A 26,791-nucleotide genomic window follows, 5' to 3' on the forward strand; every position below is an offset into this window, starting at 1 on the left:
CTCCATTATATCTTGAATGCCTTGCCAAAGTTTTACTTTTACATCTGTTGAGCCCGCGAGTTTTCGCACACAAGTACATTGAGGGGGAGGAGGACAAAAGAAGAGATGATGTCAGTCTGACAGAAGCAAGGGGGATAAATCCGATCCAAGCAGGCAAGGAGACAGAGATAAGAGAAAAGACAGTCAGACAGACAGCGAAGAGTCCATCCATCGGCTCACTGTTAACCCAGACTGTGCTGTTGCTGCTCAAGTGTGGTGTATATTAGCTCTATTTGTTTGTTTTTTTGTGTTTTTTTTTGTTTTTTTTTTTAATTCCCTACATATTAAGTGCACACATGTGCCCAAAGGACCTGGAAGAATTCACGGTACCTCGGCGGTGGCTTTCACATCGTAGTGACACATTAACCATTAACATTAACAGTTGCCAGGGCAACTGCATGGAAGCACTAATTGCCTGTAACTGTACTCTATACTCATATCATTTATGTTTTTACAATTACTCGGGATGCATGATATTGGACTTTTTGCAGGTATCTGATATGCCGATATATTGGGACTTATTTGGCTGATAATGGATACTGGTGTATTTTTCTCCGCGCCCCAACTACAGAAGTTATTTAGTGTTTTCTTTTGTGAAATGAATATAATATTTTGCATACTCCTGTCGCAGCAGACAACATCACTAAAGATAAAAATATAACAGTTGGTGAGGGCACACGCGTAGTAGTCAAGGAGGTAGCAGCCTGTTCTGTTTTAGTTATTAGTCATATAGGGCTAGGTATAGTTAGCTAGGCTTATAATATTGTGCATCCCTAATGATTACCATTACTTAGTTATATATGTGTTACTTGTTTGCTTATTTATTCTTTTTTTATATATTATATATTATATATATATATATATATATTATATATATAGATTATATATTCAATCTAAGGATTGTGTACCTACAGAAGTGATTAGACAACCCTAATGCAGCTGTGAAGAATAAAGAATTGTGATTTTATGGGTAGTTCCTGCAAGTCTTAATTTGACAAAACCTTCATTTTTTAGTTTTTAACGTGTCTGATCATTTGACTTTTGGCGATCGTTGCTCCATGAGACAACACTTTTTAGACAATGCTGTTGCCAGTGGAGCTAAATAAATGACTGAAAATCATCAAGCGCATCGTCGCAATTTGCTTCGAGCCATTACTGATTGTTACCTAAAATAAGTACAGCGTGTGCTGGGTGTCACTGGTGATGGATTGAAAGCTATAATGGAGTTCCCACTGCAGGTATAGTCCGTCGTGTGTTTGAAAGCTTGTAAATGCATATACGTGTGGTCTGTGCGTGTGTGTGTGTGTGTGTGTGTGGGGTATGAAGTTGTGACATCCTCTTCTCAGTCCGGGTGTGTGAGTCTGGGAGTGTCCAAGCACAGTCTTCATGAGGTCAGTGGCTGCTGTGATAATGCTTAACTGATGCTGGCTGTCAATAGCCATTCACCAGGAGAAAAGTGCTCCGCCTGTTCAGTAAATTACATAGTGCGGCGTGAGCTGTGAGGTTCAAAACAACCTGACCCCCAGTGTTGTTGGAAGAAACAATAGAACAATGACTGCAATCAGCTTTTCCAGCAACCATCTGTGTCATGCTGCTGACTACAAAACACCTTCCCATTACTCCAGGGCTGCACCTATTAGCTCACCATGCTATTGACTACAGAGTGAGATGGAGAGGTTATTGTAATGGCACAGTAGATTGTCTCTGACCCTTCTTTATCCACTATTTTGTTTTGTTGACCTTGACATACGTGTAGTTTTTGAATGCTGGTATTATTCTGAAATGATCTTTCTCTCATGGCGTCTGATGGCTTGTTTTCCGGCCGATGAACATTTCTGTGAGGTGTCATTATATTGCTTCTAACAGTCGATTTGAAATATGTTTTGTCTGCGTTTCATGATTTATTTTTTTATTTCGCCTTGACTCCGTCCTCCTCACGGCTTCTGCAAGCATGCCCGGGAGCAGTATGAGAAACTTTCCACCATGCATAAGAACATGCAGAAGCTCTACGAGAGCATAGGCAGCTTCTTTGCCTTTGACCCTCACTCGGTGAGCCTGGAGGATTTCTTTGGAGAGCTGGCCAACTTCCGCATTCTTTTCATGGTAAGTTGAAAGTTTATGCCCCGTTTACACGCACTTGAAGCCACTTCTTAACATGTCTCTTCGAGGAAAAAAAACGCAGAATAACAGCAGCCACCACCCACACACCCTCACTTAACAGACACACACACACAAGGTGCCATAGAAAGGAGAACATTTGTGTGTTAAAGCAGGACAACATTCTCAACAGACTTTCGACAGATCCCGACAGATGGCGAGCGTGAATGTATTTTTTATTTGTTACACTGGATGTTATAGCGCTGCGGTGTTTTAGTATTACACTTTCATAACAGTCAGGGTCCCATATGTTCTAGATTTTCAATGACGAAGTTGAAAAGTGGAGCACCAGAAGTCACGTTTGTAGTCACTCGCAAATAATACAGGATTCGCCGGGGTCGCTCGCTTGGAAGAGCTGATGATCCACACACTTAGTTCTGTGCAACAGTGGTTTCCTTCCTCTCTCTCCCTCCACCCACTCCCCTTTCATGCTTCTCTGCTCTACTAATAAAGTTGTATTTTTACATATATACCGTTTAAAAAAAAAGATCCACAAACATCATGAGTGTTATTTTTTTTTTTTCAAACTGAGCACATATACCATAGAGCCACAAAGAGACTGTAATAATATAATTAGAGCAAATATCATCTCATTGTCAATCAAGATGTGTCGTCTTGCTGGGTTTCAGTTGTGACGCTTATTTCAATTTACTCTAGACAAAAACAAACACACCAAATGCTTTAGGTTTGAAAAACTAAACCATTGTTCTGGTCATCTGGTAAGAATGTAGCTGTGCCCACCTGTTGTGCCACTTCCATCACTATGTTATGTTTTTTAGTAGGTCATGATGCTACTGTGTCTAACAGAGGTTTATTTTTTCCAGCAGTATGAAAAGAACCTCTTTGTTTTAAGTATTTTTTTTTTATTTTTTTTACTGCAGTCTGTGAGGATATAGATTTAAGCCTTTGTATGTTTTTTTTTCCTAACATGACGCAGCTATGTTCCAGAGTTATAGGGATTCTTTGTTTAGGATAATTACGTTCTAGTGCTGGTCATTATCAGACACACCGTCCCCACACTTTAATGACTCTTTTACAAACTATTCCCACTCTTTAAATACACATATATAAATACAGAAAAGTGAAACATGTAATTATGGCATGGATAAGAGTTTGTTTTTTCACATTTTGCTCTATACTGCTCCACCACGTGAGAACATGACTGGGAAGCCTCTCAGCCATCAAGGTCGTTGTAATCTTGGAGAGTTAGCCATAGGCGACTGATGTTTCACCCCTCACCCAAGAGGCTCCTTTTCGTTCTGACTGTTCTCACCTGTACTTTTTATCCTAACCCTAACCTCAGTCCTATTCTGGTCCCTAACCCTGACCTCGTACTCTTTTGTTTTACCCGCTGCTCTGCTCTGAGCACCTAAATGCCAGTGGCAGTGGGTTTTACGTTGGAGTCAGTGGAAAGCAAAGTGCCTTTCAGAGTATCCACCCCTCGTGACACTGCCCCGACAATCCCCATTGTTCGTATGGCGACACGGTGTACAGAGAGGCACACTCTCCAGTATTCACTATCCATTAACCTGAATGGCAAAGTCCCCTTGTCTTGAATCCGCCTCTATCTCCGCCGGGATCCCCATCCCAAACCAGCGTTTCATTCCCACTGATCAAAGAGCTCAAACGCACCAACACAATGCTCCCTCAAGGATTCGACAAATGCGTATCTCTAAAAGAGGATAAAGAAAATAAATGATTCTTTCAAGCAAATAGCTGCATGTGAATATTTTATGGCTCATTGAAACTTTTTTTCTGCTGTGGATGAGAAGAGGGAAGTGAGTGGGATAAGGTGTCACAGTGTGGTTGAAAGTAAATGCAGTGAAAATGATTCTCCTCTGATATAATTGGTATAGCTCTGTTGACAGAGAGGCTAACACTGTCTACTTGCAAAACCTGAGGAGTCAATGGTTGATTTAGAGTCACACCCTAAAAATGAAATACATGATTTAGCCGCTTCACAACCAAAACCTCTCGCTAGTTTTTCTTATGAGTGAGGGGATTCTTTTTTAAAAGAGCCCTGAATTCATCTTCCTGATGTCTGCTGTGTCTGAAACTTTAATTTGAACGGCGAGACACGAGTTGTTTGACTCAGTCAAAACATTAGTTGCTACTTCCTTCTATGTAATGCATTCAGAGCACACGGCATATGCACTAAAATAGAGTTCTATTGCAATACAGTCACCCTAAATTGCTTTTGCTAAAAAGCTCGGGCTTAATGCACCCAACCTACAGGAGGCATTTGAGTAAACGCATTGACAGACAGTCCTCACAGCGCTGAATGCAACTGAAAAGAGAATCCATTAACTCTCTTTTACTTCTGTTTCATTCCTTTTCTCTTCCTTACTCTGGTCCCTTTTTTTGTGCATTTTTTTTTTTTTGTCCTGTGGCTAATGGAATATTTGGTTTCAGCACATGGAGTCAGTATTCAAAGGGTTGTTAATTTAATGCTGCTGCCATATTCTGAAATACAGTATGACTGAAATGCAATTGCAGGGTCTGCATGTGTAATCCTGACCAGGAGCATTGGGGATTAGGATTTTCTCATTAATGAGTTATCAAAGTGCAGCAGATGGGGATGGGATGAGCTAACACTCTTCCTTGTTGATTTATTGACTTTTTAATAAGATGAAAAAGACCCAAACCAGGTTCACAAAGTAGTGAAAGTGAGCATCCGAGAGATCAGAGTGATGAGTACTCGGCGCGTGGGGGGTCGCGTCCGTCCGCGCCGGAGTGCATCTCATATGTAAAAAGGTTAATAATATGACACGTTATCATTTGCGTGCCGATCACGCAGCGATGTTGCACTGAGTTTTTTTTTTTTTGCAAAGCGACATTCTGCCACATCGTGTAACAGATGGCTCATAAACACATTTTTTTGCTTAAAACCCAGGCGTCGTTGTCTTCGTAAAAATTGAAATGAGATATAGCAGTGACACTCTCCGCGTGAGATCACTGGTGTCACGGAGGAGTTAGAGATGCGCCTTGCGCTCTCACTGCAACCGCAAACTTGTATGCACAGGAGGGGGAAACGCTGTGGGAGATGTATTGTGTTGTGCAGGGTCAAGGAGGAACAGCAAACACATTTCATGAATTATTGAAAGAACAGACCTGGAAAGTGAAAATGCTGCCTAGACTTTGTTGGTAGATTAGACCCATGGGCTGCAAAACATTCAGTTTCCGAGCTAAGTATAGATAGAGGAGTGCTTATATTGGATCTCATATTCATCTTGGACAACTGGAGGCCCAATGTGTGACATATACTCACTTTGTCTCATGGCCACAATAGGCCTGAAAGCAAGAATGCGCTGTTCAAGTAGCGTTGTTGAAAAACCTACCTGGTAAAAAGGTGCTATTATGCAAAACCACACGTTTTGTTTTGTTTCTTTGCAAACCAAACTCTGAATTTGCATACCCCTCTGAGCAATATGCATGGCTGCACCACATTCTCCTAAACTTTCCACCAAAGGGGCTCGGGGCACAGAGCCAGTTGTTAACATAGACCCTTGACTGTAGGATTTGTTTCATTTAAGCTATAGTCGGCAAAAATCTGCAAAGAATTTACACCATCTATCACGGTGGAGAAATGTTACGAGAAATCCCGTTGACCTTTTGGGTCAGTTTGAAGTACGGAGCTACCGTTGCACCGTCTCTTTTGTTAGACCTCTTTTTCTTCTACTATCAATTTGAACGAATTAAAGAGAAACTATATATTCTGCCCTTTACACATTTGAAACAACATCAGTATGTTCATCACCCACAATGTGCAGATTTACAGAGAAAACGAGACGTGACACGATCCGATTTTGCCGACAGCAGCGTCAGAGGGAAAAGGAAATATAAGAGATCAATAATGGTGTATTTGTTGCTATGCTAATTAGTGGTGCTGTTTGATTATGAGCATCATAATTGCTTTGCATAATCATGTTTACAGCCAAAATGAGTTGTTTGTTTAAAATAAGTTTTGCCAGCAGGAATTTATTCGTAATCAGCATAATTTATCTTCCAAGTTATGCCGTAGATGTTGACAGCGATGCAGTGATACCGCTGCTATAAAGTGAATTGAATCCTTTCAGAGGATGGGGGCAGAAATCAATTTGATTCTTGCTGCCAGTGCTGCCATCGCTTAAACAAAAGTTTAACACTTGCATTACTATAATATATATATATATATATATATATATATATATATATATACCATATATATATATATATATATACCATCTCATCCACTTTAATTCAAAAACCGTACCAAAGTGCACACACAATCCATTTTTATATGTTACTTTTTGAATTTTGAACCTACTTTTATCTTCATTGACTTGCAGCCGCTGACAAAGCTAAACGTCTTCTCTTATATCATCATAATGCACATTATACTAAAAGAAACTTGCTGTTATGTTGCCTTCTCCCCCTATTGGGCGTCTTTCTATTGCCCCCACTTGATTCCTCCATTTCACCCCTCTATGCCTCTCCCTCTCGTTCTCTCATTGCCCTTGTCATCCAACAAGGAGACAGTGACAATGAGGGCTTCTGTCCTTGGACATGGAGCAAAGCTCCCCTATTGACTGGCATGATGAGCTGCTCTTTCCTTGTTCCTTCCCCACAATCCCCGTAATCCTTCAGTCTTAGCTGCCAACATGACACACACGTCAGGACCACAGGGGCATTTGATGGGGGGCCGACTGTCACTGCTTATTATATCAGTGCACAGATGGGGCCGTGCCTTCACTTAGTGACACACACACTCTCTCTCATGATCTCTCGCTCTCTCTCCCCCCCTCTCTCACATACATATGCATACGTAAGTGGCAACGCCGCAGATGCCCACGGACTCCAGCGTAGGCACAGCATAGGTTCATATGCGTGTATATACACGTGGAGTATGACCCCACTCGTAGACATCCACTAACACCTGTGATGGGTCCTGTCAAGGGCCGCACCGCAGGCCGAGGACACACTTTTTTTGTCTCTAAAGGTCACATTGTTGCTTCTTTTTTCTCCTTCCAGTGGCACATTTGTAAAGGCTGTATCTATACTGTTGATTATCTCTCTTTGTCTGACTCCTTCCTGACATTTCAGCCGGTCACAAAGGAAGGATGATATCTCCTTCTCTCTCTCTCTCTCTCTCTCTCTCTCCTCAGAGACTGACACACCGCTCACAACTTATTTATTTGTTTATGCCTCATTATCAAATACACGAGAGTTACATGCGATCATGATAATGGCAATGATTTGAACTCTTTGTCTGTATGTTATTGAGAATCTGTGGACCGGCAAAGCTGTTTATTTCGGCAGCTTATGTCAAACTATCAAACTCTTCTTTTTGCTGACAGCGTTCTGCTGTTTCTGAATACTTTACAGTAGCAAAGATACTAAAAAAGAGTCAGATTCTGATTTTATGTGTGTGTGTGTGCCTCATCAGGAAGCGGTGAAGGAAAACCACAAGAAGAGAGAGATGGAGGAGAAGATCAAGAGAGCCAAGCTGGCGAAGGAGAAAGCAGAGCGCGAGAAGCAGGAGCGCCAGCAGAAGAAGAAGCAGCTGATTGACATGAACAAAGGTATGCCACTTCTCCCAGTGCCACCACAGAGACGCAGACTGGAAGGCAGGTGGGGAGTGAGGGGGAGGAGAGGAGGAGGATGGAGAAGGGGGTTCATGGATTTGTGCTTCATACAGATTTGAACTCGAAGGGAAGAGGATAATGCATCGCAGTGGGGGGAGTTATCTTTTTCAGCTTTCGGTGAAGAAAGCTTGTATTTACTCACGTAGCTGATGCGGCGCTTGCGAAATAACAGCAAGATTATGCTACTTTTACTTGTTGTTGTTGTTGTTTTTTTGTCCCCCCCCCCATGACACAATTGCTGACATAAACAGTAACATACTCTCCTACAGTACTCTCACGTGTCTCTTTGCAATTTTAAGCAACGTAGTTGCCAGTGATAGAACTCCGTAGTAGTAGCAGCACCTCGTATGAATGGAAATGCTTTGTTTTTGCTCTCATAGAACTGGCAGAGGCACAAAATGTTGCTCATAAAGAAACTAGAAGCCTTGGTCTACTTATAAGAAAAGGTGGAAATGGCTCCGTCAGTCAGGCTCTCGACAGAGTCGTGCTGGTGCTTGTTTTTCACTGGTCATTTTGCGAGTTATACAACACTCCTCCAGTGTGAGAATTTCGCAGGCAACGTGCTACGTGTGTGTTGCTGTGAATCACTGGAATTGTTCTGTTGTCCTCTAGCAATACCAGTAAACTGCGTATTGATCAGTGTAAGTTGCAGTTGTCCAGACATGAAATATCGGTGCCTGCGTCTAGTTATGCCAATGACATTGAGAAGGAATTTCAAGCCTCAAGGGAATTTGTAAGCAGTCATTGTGGTCTTTTTGTCCAACAGAATGGGATTTTCACAATTCACCAGCTTCTAAATGTCAGCATGAGCCAAGGAGCTCTCTGTAGCTCAGACACATTGGGAAATATGTCAAGCCAGTGTTCAGTATGCTACAACCTCTCCAAGATAATTGATGCATGATACTTTTTTTTTTTCTCTCTCTCTCTCTTCCTCCCAAGCAGTGACCTCTTTGAAAGCTTCACTTTTAATAATCCAGCATTGCTCAGCTGAAGGAGGCTGTCTACCCTTCTCTCTCATTCTGGCTAACCAGATGGAGAAGGGTAGAGAAGTAGGTATGATATTAAATATTTCTGCCAGAGCAGATTTTGATCTCAGTTTCTGAACATTATAATATGACTCGTATGAATAAAACATGGGGATGACATGGGCGATGTTGCCTGCAGCTTTCGAGATAGCGGGGACTGTCCTCCAACCAACTATTAGCTTGTTGGACTGTCGTAATCACAATGACCTTGGCAGTTATGATATATACACTTGATGTGCGAAGCTCAGAATTCTTGTTTTTTTTTTCGCTGATTACATTTCAGAGACAGTAACATCAAATGTAACACTTTTGAAAAATGCATCCTCAGAGCTGGAAGCTGAACCTGAGCCAGAAGGAGGTTTGAGGTCACAAAAGCGTGTCCCGGTACACTCTGGTGTGCACACTGCTTGAGCCGTTCAGCGTTTCAATTCCATTAGTAGAAACAGATGGAGATAACATATGGCCATTGTATTATGAGAATTATGTACAGGTCAGTATCTTATCTGTTTTATGGATTCACCGATTTACTCATTTCAATTTTCACTTAAAGGACGGTTTGAGGTATCACACTACTGTGTTTAACGTTTGAGTTTTTTTTTCGCCATTTCACAAATTGTGATCTAATCCTCCCCTCGTTCAAATTAATAACAATGAAATGCATATTTAATGAGAGATTAATTCATTTAGCTTTCGCAAGTGCTGGAGGGAAACAGACAAATGCTTTTAGGAGGCAGATGAAAAAAAATAATAAAAAATGTTTTTCTTCTATTTCCTCACTGATAAAACCTGAGGTTACATGACATTCACGTTTCCTCAGCTAACGTGATTGATAGATGAGACATGTACAGAGCTAAACGTGTTTTCAGTATGAACTATTAGATATCCTAATTGCTTATAAAATAATTACTGAGTAAACCCAATTTAATGCTTCAGTTTAAAGCAAATGGGCAATTTTTTTTTGCCCACAGCAGGATATTTCTGTTTATTGTGGCATTTGAAACAATGTCACCAGCAGCCGTGTCAAGAGTCAGAGCCTCACAGGGCATTTTGGCCTTGTCTTCTCCAAGGCATTTGTGTAAAGTAGCGAGCTCCTGTGGCCCGTCCTCTCGGATGGCATCACTGGGGTCAGTGCCCCCATCTCGGGCGAGTGTTGACACCCGCATGTCAACTGCGTGCCTCAGTCAGATCCACTAAGCTTTGAATAGAGCCAGAGAGCACTCACGCCGCTCTGAGCACAATTCAGCTTGGCAGGAAGCGCGGAGCGATAAACAAAACAACCAGAAACTAAATAAATATTGAGATGCATTTAAACATTTTATTTTTTTAAAGGCATTCTTGCCAGGTCGCACAAAGAAACGGTGAAGATTTTTTTTTAGCAACTTATCTCAGACCTACTTTGTGTAGTTGCAGTAGCTTGTGTAACGGTGCCCTTCCCCATTAGTGCCTCTAAAAAACACTTTATTACCAACCTGAGGAATATCAAGAGTAGAAGCATATTGGTTGTAGCCTGCAAGTTTTACAGCACCTTTTACGAGTGCACCGGCAGCCTGTTATCTCAGCTCACTATACACAATGAATATATTCCAACTGGACTAATGTGTAATAAAGCCCTTTCTTATGTAATCATATGCCTCAAAATAGAATTATCTGATTAAAAAAAACAAAATTAAATCTCTTAAATTGTTTTACACCGCTTTATTAAAACCCTCAAAACACATGCCGAGGCTCCACAGATGCTCTTTTTTACGATTAAGTTTCACCTGTGAAAGTTATTGTTTTCTACTATAAGAATTAGAGCTCACCCATCCGTTTCCATTCGTGCTCGCAGCAGCTTGCAGACACCGGCAACATGTAGAGCCATACAGTCGATGTCGCTCTATTGGCATAGCAAAGTGGATTTTGTTCCCAGTGTGTTTTTTGTTGAAATAACTATTGAACACACATTATTGCACCCTCAATTATAGTCATTGCTGTTCGTACAACAGCTGGAAGTTGTGCGTACCACATTCTTCATCACAGTTTCAAAATTAAACAGCACATTGCTTGTAAAACACACCGCCATTCTAATTGTTTTACTCTCTTAAAGGTACTAAGCTGCCGATATTAAACTAAAATACCCCGCTCATTGAAGAACCTGCCTGCCCCAGATGGTTTGTTGTTGATTTAAAGATAATTCATGAATACTCGTATCACTTTTATTCATTTTGCAGTCATTACGTGATCCTCCTTTCCAAAGCCACTTTTTCCCTGTTCAGAAAGGTCTGCTGCAGTGAGAGGTCTCCATGTCTCTATGATTCTCTTCAGCGTGCAGCTGGCATTTTGACAATGATCGGCCTGCAGCCTCTATTTATGCATTCCCCTTGTCAACCTCTCACACTTCTAGGATGAACTAGTATATGTTTGCATAAATAAACACGGGTTTCTCTCTAAAAGTATTTCCTTTACCAAATACGAGCTAAATAACTTCCGAGCGCAGTGTTTTTGTGTTCTATTTTCTTTATCCATATGCTTGACTCACTTTTACCAATTAATTCAGATTGTGTTTATTTATTTATTTATTGTTTTACCAAAGCACCATTTTTCACATTCAAGTATCCATTAGTGTGGCGTGCTAAACTAAATTGACATATTTCTGTGCAGCTGGCTGACTGGCTGTGGCTGGCAGAGCCCTGTCAGGAATGACAGTGGCATAGATTTGGACTGATGGCTTTGTGTGACAGTGACAGCTGCGGGTAGGCCAGTGCATACCTGTGCCACAGCGGTGACAGCTAGGTGATCATAGACAAGTGCTGACAGGCGGTGGGGTGGACAGGTTAACTCTCCAAGTTTGCATAGGTGTCTCCACAGGACAAGCTGACACAACAATTTTATCTGGCGAGATAGCGCGTCGAGCGGCGTCGAGGTCAGAAAGACCCAGAAAGATAAAAAAGAGATGTCTCTAAAAGAAATCCTCTACAATCCCTCTGCATAGCTTGGGAGGCTGACCTTCATGTGTGGTATGGAAAATCATGAAAAACGACAGACGTCTCCAGAATGTTACAATGATATATGGTATAATAAGTCTGAATTTGCTCCTTCCTGTGAGTAACAGTCTGTCGTCGTGCCACTGATTTATTCCACATTATTTTTGTAGATACTGATAAGTTTTAAGGTTGAAGGATCTTTCATTGCATCTGCAAATGTCATAGCAGTGTAATACCAAATAGCTTTTTTTTAATTCTACCCTGCATTTGAGCTGTTTCCATCCTATACAGGAAGTGCGAGGCATGCTCTGAAACATCTGAGTATTGACTGGTGAATTGCACTCTATCATTGCCTTGAAAGGCAGGAACAAGGCTACTGGGATTATCCGCTGCCATACACCAGTTTTATTAAAAAACAGCATATTAGACTGTCACCAGTCAAAATCGGAACCTGCCCCAAGGTAATGATGGCACAAAGAATAATATGCCTGACTCCATCTCAACAAAGGCTATAGAGGCGGGTAACATGATTATAAACATCCACAAAAGAAAACTGTCCAAATGACACCCAGGGATTTAAAAAACTTATTAAATGTGAAATTTTAATTTGTAAGTCTAAGCAATGCAAAAATAATACCAATTCAGTGTTTGTCCTTGCTAAATTCCCCATAAACTCATGTAAAGAGATGTCAGTGATAAATACCACAGTTTTTGGCAATAGAAGGCAGCAATGGGAAATAGTCTCTTCCACATTTTTGTTTCACCTTCTGCATTCAGATGTCACTTCAAATAAGTTAACTTGTTTTATTTAGTTTAACTTTATCTTATTCTGCGGAACCCTAGACGGAAATCGGTAATTTGATTAAGCTTTAAAGCTTTTAATCACGTTTATCGTTCATCTTTGACTTAATTTAGTCAAGTCCACAATCAAGGAAGTGAGACATGCATCAGATAGCTGTCTTTCCTGTTTTTTTTTTTCTTTTCTTCTCCCTTATTTCCTGTGTGTGTCTCTCCCGCTGTCTCAGGCTGACTTTGCTCACCCCGCCTTTTTACTTTTCCCTCTCTTGGTTTTGTAAATGTTCTTCTTCTCCTTAGTGAAATCAGCACAGGCACAGTTGAATCTCATTAATTTGTGGGTGGTTCAAGTGTCTGATCATTTCCCCTCCCAGATCTGGACCTCAGCAGTCACTTTACAGTCAATCAAACCTAATTACCCTCACTACAAAGACCATCAAATCCCATTGTCAAATCCATTTAGCTTCCCTAGACAGTACCGCCTTTCACTGATGCAAACAGCTCATGTGGGGCTTGGTTCAGATGTTATCTTGGATTCCAAAACTCAGCTATCCAAAAGTGCCATTCATTTAAAATGGGAGAATATACACTGTACTGGATGCTCTCAGTATACCAACATAGGCCAATGCTTGTTTGAAATCCTTTTCATTTTAATTATCTGATTCTTCCCAGTGTAATCCTAGTATGAACAGCTACATGTCTGCACAGTTACGATGCCTCGCCTTATACATTAACAACCTTGATGACAATCACTGGCAGTTAAAAGCCATCAGTGTTGTTAGCTTTGGCTTTTATGTTCACTGAAACTATACACTAGCGTACTTTGGCTGCAATGTTAAACATAATATTTTGACATAAACTAATGATCTTAAATGAATGATTACGGTGTTCATTTTGTTTCTGCTTCACAATAAAAATCATTTTTATGGTAAAGCAGCAGGATACATTCAAGTACCTTTTTTGCCCTTTTCTCTATGGAGCTCCCCCTACAGGTTTGGAGTACACTTTTTTAAGACACCACCGTAAACCTCGCTTTCAACGAACACATAGAGCCATGTCCATGGAAGTTGCCGTTTTGGACCACTGTAGCCCAAAATGGACAAAATGAATATTCTGAGTTGTGACGCTAACTGAAGGCTACATACACTTTATGGACAAAAGTATTCAGACACCTTATCATTACTGTAATGACGACACTCTTCTTAGAGGACTTTCCTCAAAGATTTTGAAGAGTTTCTATGGGAATCTGTGCCCATTCATTCTGTAGAACATTTATGAGGTCACACACTGATGTTAGACGAGAAGGCTTGGCTCGCAATCTTTGTTTCAGTTCATCCCAAAGGTGCTCGATGGGGTTGCGTTCAGGGCTCCGTGCGGCCCAGTCAAGTTCTTCCACAGCAAACTGGACAAACCACGTCTTTATAGTCCTCGCTTTGTGCCCCAGTGCACAATCATGTTAGAATAGAAAAGGGCCTTTATTGGAGACAAGGGGGCGTAGCCCAAAGCCTGTTTGAAGTACCTGAATTCAATACTTAGGTGTGTCAAAATACTTTTGTCCTCACAGTGTAGGTATTCCAACACACTTGAAAGGGAAGGGTGAGACGAGGGACATCAACAACGTCAAAAATCTTACACACTGTATCTTTAAGAGTAGACAGAGCAGAGAGGTTCACAAAGTCATTCTTTTCAAGTCCAAGTCATTGGCATTCTCTCATTCCATCTGGTTGAAATAAGTATTTTTGCATTCCGACTATGCATTGTTAAATCTTATGAATTCAAATCAAATCAGTTGTAGTTTAACCTTAAGGTCGACTGCAGCGCAAAATTATGAAGAAACACAGTAAAAAACTTTTTGGTGTTAGTGTTCTCTACCACGGTATAACCCAACCTCATCGCGTGTACAGTGTTTTAAGTTTGAGGAAAACTACTTGATAGAAAATGAACGCACCGACCATGGTGCAAATATATGAGGATTGATACTTTTCTCGGAGCGCCATGAAATCTGTTTTATTTCTTTTCTAAATTCCAAATGTTTTTTTTTCCATTTAAATTTTTCACATTCTGTTTTTTTTTTTAACTTTTTAAAACTGTCAGAAAAAAAAACCAACTAATTTTTAAACTTTTCATGACACCTCGCACAAAATTCTGCATGATTCCGCATTCAAAAGTTAATTTAATTTCCGTTTCTTAATAATGTGATTCCATCCTCGTTTTCCACATTCTGGAAATCATAGGAGCAGAGACCATTGATACCCAGGTTTACTTTATTTCTACATTAAGCAGTACCCAGCCTGGGGAAGAGGGGCAGTAGTGATCTTCTCTGGTGTGAGGACAGGCTTCCATACAGCCCTCCTGGCACTGTGACACGTTGACTCCATGTGGCTCAGTGAAAGTGTGTCAACTCAACATCTGCCGGTGCTTGGTTGAAGCTCTCTCTTGTGTGTTGATGGTGTTACCAGGCAAACTAGCCATAAGCAGTGGATAGATGGTGATAGCAATATTATAACTGGGGGGGCCCACAGGCAGTAGAAGTAAATGATAGCAGGGGAAGCACAGTGTGATGACTGCTGTGTTGCAAGCCACCTCCCCACCTCCTCCCATCTTCCAACCTCCCCTCCCTACTGTTTCTCACTTGGGGCCTGGCAGCATCCATCCAGATGGAGGGTTTATTTTTGTTTTTGTTTGTTTACTTATTCATGCATCCAGCTATTCAGGGCATCACAGGGGCTTTCGTTCCACCACAGAATGCAAATCGCCATGGCGGATAATCCACTTTCATCTCTCCCTTGTTGACATCCAACTTCTCTCCATGTTTCCTCCAGTGTCTCACAGCCAGGACAGTCTTTTCAGTGTATGGGATCAGGCCTACAGTGACCAAGCCAGCCTATCTCTAACACTTGCTTCTACCGCATGCACGTCAGACACGATGCACCTCAAGACCTTGCTTTTTTAAAATATTCCGCCCCCTCTCTCCACATTTTCCCTTTGCCTTCTCTGACTGACCCTGGTGCCACACAGGAGCTCTCAGCAAGAGTAAAGTAGTAGTGAGACTGCCATTCACCCAGGAATATAGGGTTGTGGGAGCATCCCTAATCGTGTTAGGGAGGACATGAGTGGATTTGCTCATCAAGTTGTTACAGTAAAACAATCCAGATTAATCAGGAAGCAAATCTGTCTTTTTTATTAGCATCCGTTCCTCCTTTTCCTCCTCTTCTTTATGGTCAAGTGGACTGCTTCACATACACAAACACACACTCACAGACACACACACCTACAAATTAGAGACTAAGGCCTGTCTGAAAAGTTTCTTAGGTCATTGTGCCAATGCTTTTGACAGGGTTGGGTGGTCGGACTGCAGGGAGATGTGGACAGAGCAGATAGAGGTAGAAAAAACAAAACAAAGGAAAGATGTCTAACAGGTGCATGACTGCTGTCCTTTGGGTACTTGTGTTCTCAGAGTTCTCTTTGGCAGTAATGGACTCTGTCTGCCAGGGTCTTAGAGGCTGCTGCTACTGCAGGGAAGCAGGGTGAGGGTAAAGGGTGACTCTGCTAAAAGCCAGACAGTAGGAAAGTAGACCGCAGAGCCGTAAGAGGAGATGGGCACTGAGTAATGCAGGTGGTTGTGTGTCTGGATAGCTGGGCCTGTATTGAAGCGTAAAAGTCACACAAAACCAGGTGCATACAAGTGAGAGAAGAGAGCTGGAGAGATGAAATCAAAAGAAAGTGTGTTTTTCCCCCTCTCCACCTGGCCATAAACCAGCACCTCCCTCCCTCCACTGAGGCCTTTGTTTCACAGCTAATGGTCCAGGTTAATTGCACAGGTGACTTTCTGTGGGGGAACAGATGGGCTCAAATGTGTTCAAAGACAATCTGCAGCAAGCGAGAGAGAGAGAGAGAGAGAGAGAGAGAGAGAGAAAAAAAGGACGAGTTGTTCCTCTCCTCTACATTTATCCTCTTCTAACTCATTTCATCCACTGGAGCCATGGCGAGTGACTGGAGTGAGGTTAAACTCTTAATGTGCTCTTCTTTCACAGTGGTTTCAGATCATCAGGAAAAAGCCTAGCACTCATTAGATCTCATTACAGTGCAAATTTGACTCAGCCATTGGCTATCAGAACAAAAGTGAATAGGGGTGGATAATAGACATTAGGTTTGTTCTGTATGCAAACTTTGATATTGTGAAACCGTCTCCTCACTTAATTGTGATGTAAGGCAGAATGACAGTAAATGACAGTAATCTTCAATTGGGGAGGTGCATGTTTCCCTCCTCCATTATGCATCTCCCTCCAAAAACTCTGGACTCTGGCTCCCTGCTGCTTGTTCCTCTATTCCAGTCTCACAATCTTGGCCTCTCACTCTGTTTGTGTCCTAGCCAAAGAGGTATCATCACTGTCATAACCATCGCAGTAACAGCGGTCGAGAAAGATGTGCATCACCGACTCACTTTAATGTTTGGCCTCCGGTTTGGCAAGAATTCCCAGTGTTTTTCTGACTTTGTTAACGAAACGGCTACAAATCTGTAGGAGCGACTCCTTTGATGCACAGCTTGCTGTTACCTTTCCAGCCCCTTGGCTCTGAGCTGCGGTAGGAAGGCCACTGCTGCTTCGTTAGCGTAGCTCATCAGTGGGAACAACAAACAGTATGGGGGCCTGTGTGGCGCAGAATTTTGAGCGGCGGAGTCCGTGCACGTCCTCTCTCTCCGCTCTGTGGCTCGCTACAGTGGCTATGGATGAGTGACGTAAGGATCACGTCTCTGCACCTACAGCTCACGACACTCGCATACTTCATTTCCCTGACTTTGTCCTTTTTAAAGGGACAGGCTTGGTAATAAATGAGGTATAATATTACATAATGACCCTAATATAAGCACATCGTATTTCTTTATGATGGTAATGTAACTGACACCATAGCAATTTTTGAACTCCGCTGTATTGTTATATCATCAACCAACCCTAATAGACATCTCTATGGAAAATTTTCAACACTTAGTAGATTGGTTAGTTGTGACTATGCTTTTATTCATTCCATCACTTAACACGTCACTGTCAAATAAAACATACAGAATGTCTAAATCTGCCATTATATGAGGAATATACAGACCACACATGGACCATACCATGAGCTTTTTCAGAATTCTAAGAATTGGTTGTCTCTCATTTCGCCCCGAAGGCTGCATGTGAGCCATCAGAAACTGAGTTCTCCATCGATCCACTGGGTTTTTGTGTGTGTGTGTGTGTGTGTGTGTGTGTGTGTTTGTTTTTCCCTCCCAAGCACAAAATGCAGCAGATGACAGATAGCAAATTGAATTCATGAACAGGCTGTTGTTGACACTGCCGCATAATTATAGGAATGGCATGCCTTTGGTGTTTGAAAAGAGAGCCCTGCATTTCATACAATAAATGCAAGGTTTTCTTCTTGATGATATGCATTAAAAGTCTTGGGCACATCTTTTTTTTTTGAGACGGTGTTGTTTCACTTTGCAATTATATCCACGTTTTTGATTGCTGTGGATTATACCAAAATGAAACAAAACAAAGCTGTGTCATGTTCTGCATTATTTAAGCTTACGCATTGGATCGGTCCTTGGCTGAGAAGTAACGCTTGTATGGAGGCCTCAGTGATGCATTGGTGTTCTGAAAGCTCGTTTTGCCTCTTCTCGGTACTGGTATGGGCCACCATGCTGCCATTAACCGGAATACACTTTCTTTCTTTCTTTTTAACCACCTATCCAGTTTTGTTACCTCCTTTTGTTTATCCGACTTACAGTATACTCACATCCCAGCTGAGTTACCTGATCCATGAATCTAGTTAAGTAAGAGCAACATACACTGCTATCACTAGAAAAGGTGTAGGCATGGAGGTTTATCGGAGGGTCTGTGTACGTATGTGTTCTGGTGTATGCATTAGAAATAATTAAATGTCACTCGGCTCAACCGAGCACCTATCCAGGATGGTGTTTTACAACCTTGTGTCTTGCTTTGCTTCACCAATCTCCCTCAATAACCCACTCCACCACACGCACCACTGCACTCACACAAACCCTCTATACCAGGGGTGTCAAACATATGGCCCGGGGGCCAGAACAAGCCCGCCAGAGGGTCCAATCTGGCCCACAGGATGAATTTTTAAAATTTCACACTATGATTACAATCTAAATCTCTTCCACATACCTGTGATTAAATGTTTGTGCCTTTATAGAGCCAGTGTGATGTGTAAATAGCACATTTAGGCACGATGTTGTTGAAATTGCACTTATAAAATATCCTTCATTAAATGTAAAACAAAGGAGCAAAAAGCAAGGAGTTCTTGTTGTTCATAGGTTATTATGCTATTATTTTACTATTTTTACTGGTCCGGCCCACTTGAGATCAAATTGTGATCAAATGTGGCCCCTGAACAAAAATGAGTTTGACGCCCCTGCTCTATACCATATTTCCTGCTCCCCCCCAAATGCTGTTTGGGGAGACACATTTGATGAGTGAATTTTTATGACAATCCTGTTGACGGGATGCTACTTTTGTTAATGTTATTGTGGAGCGAGCCAATTGCCAGGGCTCAATGTTAAATTTGGCACAGCCTATTGGTCCAGCAGGTAAAGGAAGGGGGAGGATGAGGGAGGTAGATGGGGATCAAAGGAAAGATATGAAATCGGTACACCGTCCCTCTCTGGGAGTTACACAAGCGCACGTAGCAGTTTTTTTCTGCTGTTAAATATTAAACTGATAAGGAAAGTACTTACAAGTGCAAAAGCTGCAACCATGTTCCACAGTGACGCGATCTTTAATAAGATCATTAAAGGGCCCTGTGGCTGTCAGTTGAGGTGCCCACCAAGGTGTTTCATCATTGGAAGGGTTTGTCAATGTCTTGGGTCTTAGCCCATCTTAACCCATTTAGAAAGCAATTTCCTGTGTGCAGAGGGGATCTCTCCTCTTGAGGAAGTTCTTTGGGCATAAAAGGTTAGCTTTTCTGCAACTCCCCAGCATGCAATCTACCACTGCTGTTAATGAGAAGCAGATGAATATTTGCCCTAGGTTTTTACAGCTTAAAATAAGACAAGTGTGAATTGCAGGAATGAGGCAGAAATGTCTGCTTAAGTGGGCAATGTTATGAGTGTAGTCATTACAATCTAATGAGTAATGAAAAACAAAAGTTTTCTCTGAGGATTACTGGACTAAGTGCAGTCAAGTAACTTGTAATTCATTTTTTAATTTTTTTTCCCCCCTACAAAGGGCTGAACTTGCCTTGGTATATTAGTTTTTTTTAGACATGCTGTACACCATACATACATTTAATAGTTTGAAAGTGCATCTGTTTTGCTGAGGGTTAGAAGTACTGGAGTTTAAGCTGAGGTCCAACAGGACATCGTTAATTGAGCACTGTGAAGTGACAGGGGAGTATGTTTCCCATTTTAGTCATTTTGGTTCTTTGTGTCTCCAATCCTCTCGGTGAACCTCAGTCTACTAGGGCTCCCAAGTCCTGGCCATTACAAATGATGAATTGTTCTAGAGTTTAGCTAGAAGTAGGACAAATTGATCAAAGTGGCAGGTGCCCCCTGTGATGTCTCGGTCTCCATGAAGAAAGCGGTGAAGAAGGAGCTGTCAAACTTTCGTACACCAAGGTGGTTGTAGATAAATGTTTACCTGCCACTTAACATGTTGCGCCTTCTGTCAGATGCACAATGTGTCCTCGCTAACCTACATAAAAAGGAGCAGCTACATTTATAGTGGCTGGAAGTTGTTCACCATGTTGTTCCAGAGGTCCCCAACACATGACACCCATGCTTCCACCAATGAGCTTGCTATCTGAGGTGTAGTGCTGCAATTTGAGATAAGCACTACTTGGCTCAGCTTTGGTTTTGTTCTGATAAAGCTGGTCTAATTAAGCTTGATTTAATCAGGATTGCTTTTAAGCACCACACACAGCCAGAACAGATACTTTGATTTCGAAGTAGCCCTTGGGAAGAACTTGAGGAAGAAAGAGGAAGGAATGTGATAGAGAGGAAAACTAGTGCAAGTAAGACTGGGTTGCTTTTTTTTTAAATTTACATAAGATGTTTCTATTCTTAGATGTACCGTCTTCTTGCATGAACGATTGCAGGTTGGGTGGTTTGAAGGAGAAAGGGGAAACATGTGTAGCCTTTTTTTTGTGATGGGTAAATACTTGTCATTCCCCTGAAAAATAAAAAGTGTAGCGTTCAGTGTCAACATGTTTTGTTCCCAAATTCAATTCACCCCGACCGTTATATCTCTTTGAGTACATGCAGGTAACAAAAGACTGATCGTCCCAGTGTCGGTAAAAAGTGTGGAAAAAAAGTATACTTTGAATGTTTCCCCTTCAGCTGTGGCTGTAAGCGTAGTGCAGAAACAAGATCCCTGGATCTTCATCGTAAACAACGAGGAAAAGCTAGTTCACTCCTGTATGTAAAACAATTGATGGCCAAGTCACCAGCTCCATAATAACTCACCCTAATGATCCTAGTTTTAAAAAAAATGTCTCTTCTGGATTAGAATGATAAAAAGCTTGCCCCTCTGACTCATTAGTATTGGGGTGTAAAGTTAGATGACCCAGATATAGAACATAACCTTATTTTTGAAACCTGTTTCCATTAAGTGGAACCTGTATACGTGCTCTGTGTTCGCTCAACTTGTCATTCTCGAAGCCTTAGCATTTTTGTCACTTATACCTGTCTCTTCAGCCTGGCCGACTGGATCCTCACGACAGCTGGAATGGTGGGCTGGGGGAATGTTTTTTCGAGGGCTGGACCTGGTGTCATTGACTGAACAATGATAGAGAGCCCGGGTATTGAGCGGCTCCACACTAAATCTTTGTAAAGAGCACTTAGCTCCTCTGCGTTAGCCACAGAAAGAATATATGTCGATGACCATCAGTGAATGCTTTCATCCTGAGGCTCCTCTGCTTGTATTTGTTACTAAGCTCTAAATATATTTTCCTCCTCCCCAGCTGTTTACTGAAAGAAAGAGTGACAGGCCTCAGTCTCGACACTCATGCACTCTCAGAGCTTTGTTTATATGCTGTGCAGATTCTGTCGTGCACCTGTTTTTGAAGAGCATTAATTACTTACATGTCGAATTTGACCAGGCAGCAAGCGAACGAGTACACGTACAGACGGATCGACGTATGTAAGTTCTGCTAATGTGAGTAAACATCTTTGCTTTCCTTTTACCTTTTCTCTTGCAGAGGGAGATGAAACCGGTGTGATGGATAGCCTAATGGAAGCTCTACAGTCCGGAGCAGCCTTCCGCGATCGGCGAAAACGGACTCCGCGCAATGGTAAGGCAGCAGTGAAGCGTAGTCTTTATCACCCAGTTTCTATTATTTGTATCCACAGAAGCAAAGTCTCAAAAAAGTGTGTGTGTGCTTGTTTGTTAAAGATTCACACAGATGGGCGTGAACATGTATAGTAAAATATGCAAATGTAAAAAAAAAAAAGTGCCAGAGGAACGAGCACACATGTGGCCCAACAATTAACTTTCCCTTTGCCATTCATGAAGCACTTATTATGATGTAGCCACACCGGTCGCAGTTGGACCGAGGCCGATTCTGTGTAATCTTGGTGTTAACATATTCCATTTTGCCGCGATGAATGGCCCGTGCCCAGCTAGTCAGGGTGCCAGGGTCAATTGATATGCAAGTCAGAGTTCTGCAGAAGAGCCACAGGTGTTGCCATCCCTGCACTGACAATCACGGTCAGAAAGAGCGAGAAAGAAAGAGAGAAAGGAAAGTATAGACTAATCAGATCAGCATTTTAAAGTTAGAGCAGATAAACTACTGACAATATATATTTTAAACATTGTTTTTGAGAAATGATGACATGGGAAAATGTTGTAGCATTGTAATATTCAGGTTTAGGATTCTACCTACTTTTTTCTTCAAAATAAATAGCTTTAGTTATCGTTTTGTCGAGTGTTGTTTATCAGAACTATTAACAGAATGGTTATAAATGTTTGCTTTAGTACCAAAGAAAATGATAGGGGAAGCTAACCCTGTCTTGTAAAGTCATCTCTTTTGTGACCACTGACAATGAAAATGAACCTGACACAACTAGGACAATTTTTAGGAGGATTTTTTCGCTTCCTTGTACTTTTTTTTTTTTTTACCAGATGTTATTTGCTCATGATAAGTAGGTTTTAAATTAATCTTTTTATTTTTGCCGTGCTCATATATTAACACAGTTCACATACTAGTTCACACAGGTGCATTTTCTCTCTGGTCTCCGATGTGGGTCTTGCCGTATGTGCATGTGTTCGCATAAAAAAACAAAAAACTGAAGAGAATAATTTTATTTGAATAAAACATTTAAAAACACTTCCTGCTTTGATTGTGGGACAAGCCTTTTTTTAAATTGAAGGTATTGAACAACAAACACAAACACATGCACATACCCCTTGTTGTTCATTAACACTTCTAATACTTCTTATCTTGGCATATTCAGTTTATATGACTTCATGTGGGTGTAATGTATCTATCCAAATGTACGTCCAGGAGACTCTGCAACACTTAAGGGTTTTTGCCAGCTTCTGGGAGTGCTTAATTTCTTTGAAATATCTAAAAAATGTCACCTCTGATACCTTTTTCTCTTTTTCCTTTTCCTCCATCCTCCCCTTCTTTCTTTCTTTCTTTTTATTTTATTTTATCACCAACGTTGCTGCAGGTGATCAAAGCCCTTCCAGTCCATCCTCTCGGTGGCCAGGTGCTGCCTATGGTAACCGAACCCTAGGTGTGTGTTCTTAAGTAGCCTTTTAACCCGGCACCACCATGTCTCATTCTGCACTTCTGTTGACTGCATAACTCATGTGTTTGTCATATTAATCACGCAAGCTTGAGCTGCTCTGTTACACGCAGTGTTTGTTTTGCATTTGTCTTTGCAAAGACTTGGGTATGATATGTAAGATTTACTCAAAGTAAAGGCAACAATTAAAACCACACACAGCCTCGATACCTGCATTTCCCCCCCAAAAAATTAGTCGTTTTGTTGCATAGTGAGCCCTCATTTCTTGTTTCTTCACTTCATTGATTGAATCAAAATGCCAAAAACAGGGGAGGGTCAGCGTCATATGCAGCTTGCATTTGTTTGTATTCTCTCCCTATAATGTGCTGTTTGCTCAAATATTCACTCCACCCAACGGAGAAGTAAATGCATCCATTTAAAATGCTTTGTTCCCCACAGAATTGTGTGAAACCTAAGTAGCTGTCTGAACCAATGAAGGTCACATCAATTCAAGTAGAATTTAGGTATCATTATCAAAAAGTCAATGTACAGAAACGAAAAAAAAAAAAACTTTTATGGGCATGAATGGTGGATTTGTTAATATTAATGGAATGGAATAGTCTAATAATGTTTCAGCGTTTCTCATTACCAGTAGTAAATTGCTTTTGTGCACAGGACCACGTGAGCATGTACGGCAGCGAATGTAAAGAGCATTAATGCTTTTGCTGCTGAGTGATGATGTAAATCTTACATTGAATACCTTTAAAATCCAATACACTATCATTGAAAATGCCCTTGTGTCGGCCTCTTGAGCTTCAATGTTTCCTCTTGTAGCCGTAATATAATCCTTGTAGTGTTCATGATACTTGAAGGAAATAGTTTTTGATTCACTCAGCACAATTCCTGTCTTGTAGAGTGGCCATGGTTATCATCTAATTGCCCTGCTTTTTAGTATTAGTCTTTGTTGTCACAGCATGATATCACTTTCGGTCTGGCAGTGTTTTGGATGTGCTCTGCTTGAGAGGACTGTCGGTCTCCATGCTAAGGCCACTTTCTCAGTTTTTCTTTTCTTCTTCTTTCTTTTGCCTATATGTCTGATAAATGTCAAACGCAGCAGCAACCTGGAGGATTCTCGGCTCTTATGGAAATGTTTTTTTTAAATGAATCGCCTGTGATTCTCAACAGGATGTTCTGTGTCTTTCTTGTTATTATATATTTATAGGTGCATGTCTGATTACCTGGCATTTTGATCTTCTGTGTTCTGCAATGTCAATTTCTTTTTCACCTCATTGGTCCATCAGTTTGGACATCACCTTTTTTTTTTTTTTTTAGAGAGAAGGATGTAGTTGATTGAACCTAATGCTTAAAGGCCCTGGTATACGTCCACTTACTGTGTGCATGATGCAAATCGCATCATCAACGTGCAAGGTCAAGTCCCAAAAATGTGTTTCTAATTTGTATTTAGTCTATTTATTGTTGTGAATTGCGTCATATGGGGCAGCAGAGTTCCCATTGCATTGCACTTCTTCCTTTGTTTGTATTTGCATATATAGTTCTGCTTGAGGACCTGATAACCACTAACAGGGTCTCTTTTGGGTTAAGAGCAAGTTATTTTCCCAATTGTGCGAGAGTTGATGGAGCATGACTTTCCTATTGTATATTCAGCACTGATATATCATGGGATCACATTAGAAAGAAATACTGTTTTTTATTATGAATATGCCTCATATTTAATCAAATATCCTTGATCTCTTTGACCTATTTTCCTATGTCGTGTGACTTTTTGACAGCTCTTAGTCCTGCATGGCATTGTGCATCAGACTCATCACAGTTTCCCCCCCTTTCCTGGTGCACACCACAGTTATGCTCCCAGAATGTATATTGTGCACCACTGGCTCTCTGATTGTTGATATGCAACTCAGTACTGTAGTTTGAAAAACAGCTGCATGGATTCTCTACTCTGAAGTGATGAGAGGGGAAAATCCTTTTGACATGCTGGCTCCATGGATTTTCTTTTTTCTAAATGGAATCTGGAAATGAGTTCAGCTGCTATAGAGCATTGGGGGAAATTCTCAGGAAAGAGGACAGAATCTTTTACACACAGTTTGAGATGAATTTCTTTTTAAGTAGCCCACTCTCTGAATAGAGAAACAATTAAGTTCCCTGGTGATGGATGATTTGGTGACACAAGGCATATCTGTCCTGAAAGCTGTCTTTGCTTTGTTTAGTACTTTTTTGTGATGTCATTTCTGGGTTAATTCAGCGGTATTATAAATCTTTAGCTCTGACTCCGGAGAAGTTACTTTAGTACACAGGGTGCTGAGTCTGCTCACATCAGCTTGTCATGTCCGTTGTAATGGCGTGCTTTGAATCTTGATTAACCTCCTGTCACCCTCAAATGAGCAGCATGTAGCAGACAGAGGCTCTCAGACGTGGGCAAGAATCGTCGCTTCCACGTCAGATGAGTTCATTTAAACCCAGCGTGCTGTTGTCATCCCCCAAAATAAGCAACACTCCAGCAGACCCCCTCGAGTGTCAGACTGAGCACAATTCTAGATGCAGCCACTTACAATTACACCCAATTCCAGAAGCGTTCCATATTTTCTAGTCTCGCCTTTGCACAGGAGGGAAAACCTGACCTAGGGGTCCACACTCATGTGTTATTACAATTACCCAAGCCACTAAATGTAAGAAATTTGATGGTTAGAGTGTACTTCAGTATTAGGGTTTTACAGGAATAAGGCCAAAAACAGAGACTATACTGTGACCTACACCTTTTCTCTCAGATTCCCTTTTTGGTGAGACAGTTACTTGCGTATCTGGCAGGAGATTGGTGAGTAGAGAGCATGAGCCTCTCATACATTCTGGCTCATCGATTTTCGGTCAGGGATGAAAGCCACAGACTCAGTAGGTCCTTCATACTGGGGGCATCCCAAAAGACACATCAATCAGATTTCAAAAGTGAACCAAGCCAATCTTATTTATTTTCTGCCTTTTCAACGGCATTACAATCCCAAACCAGTGCCTATTTTCTTTCCTCTTTCTGCCCGGCTCTCATGTTTCACCTTCACAGGTCAGTCCATCAAAAAGTACTAATCTGTGTTTTATATAGTAAGTCTCCGCAGGACTTATTTGACATTGAACAGTGAGGGATCATCGTATGCCCATTAAAAACTAGAGATGCGGTGATATAATTCTTGTCAGGGTTAAAGAATTTCTGCCCACTGTCTGATCCCCGAAGCCTAGCAGTTAATTCAGCTGATCAGGCCAGAGAGTGGTCCCCCTGTAAGTTTAATGAAGATTAAATTACCTATATTCTCTCATGAAAATTTCAAGCAAGAAGAATAATAAATCAAATGAAAAGAGAGAGGAAAGGTGTCTTGGAGTAGATGCTGACAAAGAAGTCTATACCCTCCAGCCTCATTGCTGACATAAATGATCTATAAGTACTTATATCTG

General features: G+C 41.3%; 1 protein-coding gene across 5 annotated transcripts in view; it reads left to right on the top strand.

Moving 5' to 3' along the window:
• The window catches only part of diaph2 (diaphanous-related formin 2), a 344,883-nt gene that overhangs the window by 272,620 nt on the left and 45,472 nt on the right, over positions 1 to 26,791 (top strand). For 3 of the 5 annotated variants that reach the window (XM_044040248.1, XM_044040250.1, XM_044040251.1), the window contains 4 exons: positions 1,978 to 2,142; positions 7,622 to 7,757; positions 21,802 to 21,894; positions 23,276 to 23,341. In XM_044040248.1, the coding sequence (XP_043896183.1) occupies positions 1,978 to 2,142; positions 7,622 to 7,757; positions 21,802 to 21,894; positions 23,276 to 23,341 (460 nt within the window). The remainder of the gene's footprint in view (positions 1 to 1,977; positions 2,143 to 7,621; positions 7,758 to 21,801; positions 21,895 to 23,275; positions 23,342 to 26,791) is intronic. The other 2 variants (XM_044040249.1, XM_044040252.1) reach the window with 2 other exon arrangements.

The sequence above is a fragment of the Solea senegalensis genome, linkage group LG12, assembly GCF_019176455.1.
Source record: "Solea senegalensis isolate Sse05_10M linkage group LG12, IFAPA_SoseM_1, whole genome shotgun sequence".
NCBI lineage: Eukaryota > Metazoa > Chordata > Actinopteri > Pleuronectiformes > Soleidae > Solea > Solea senegalensis.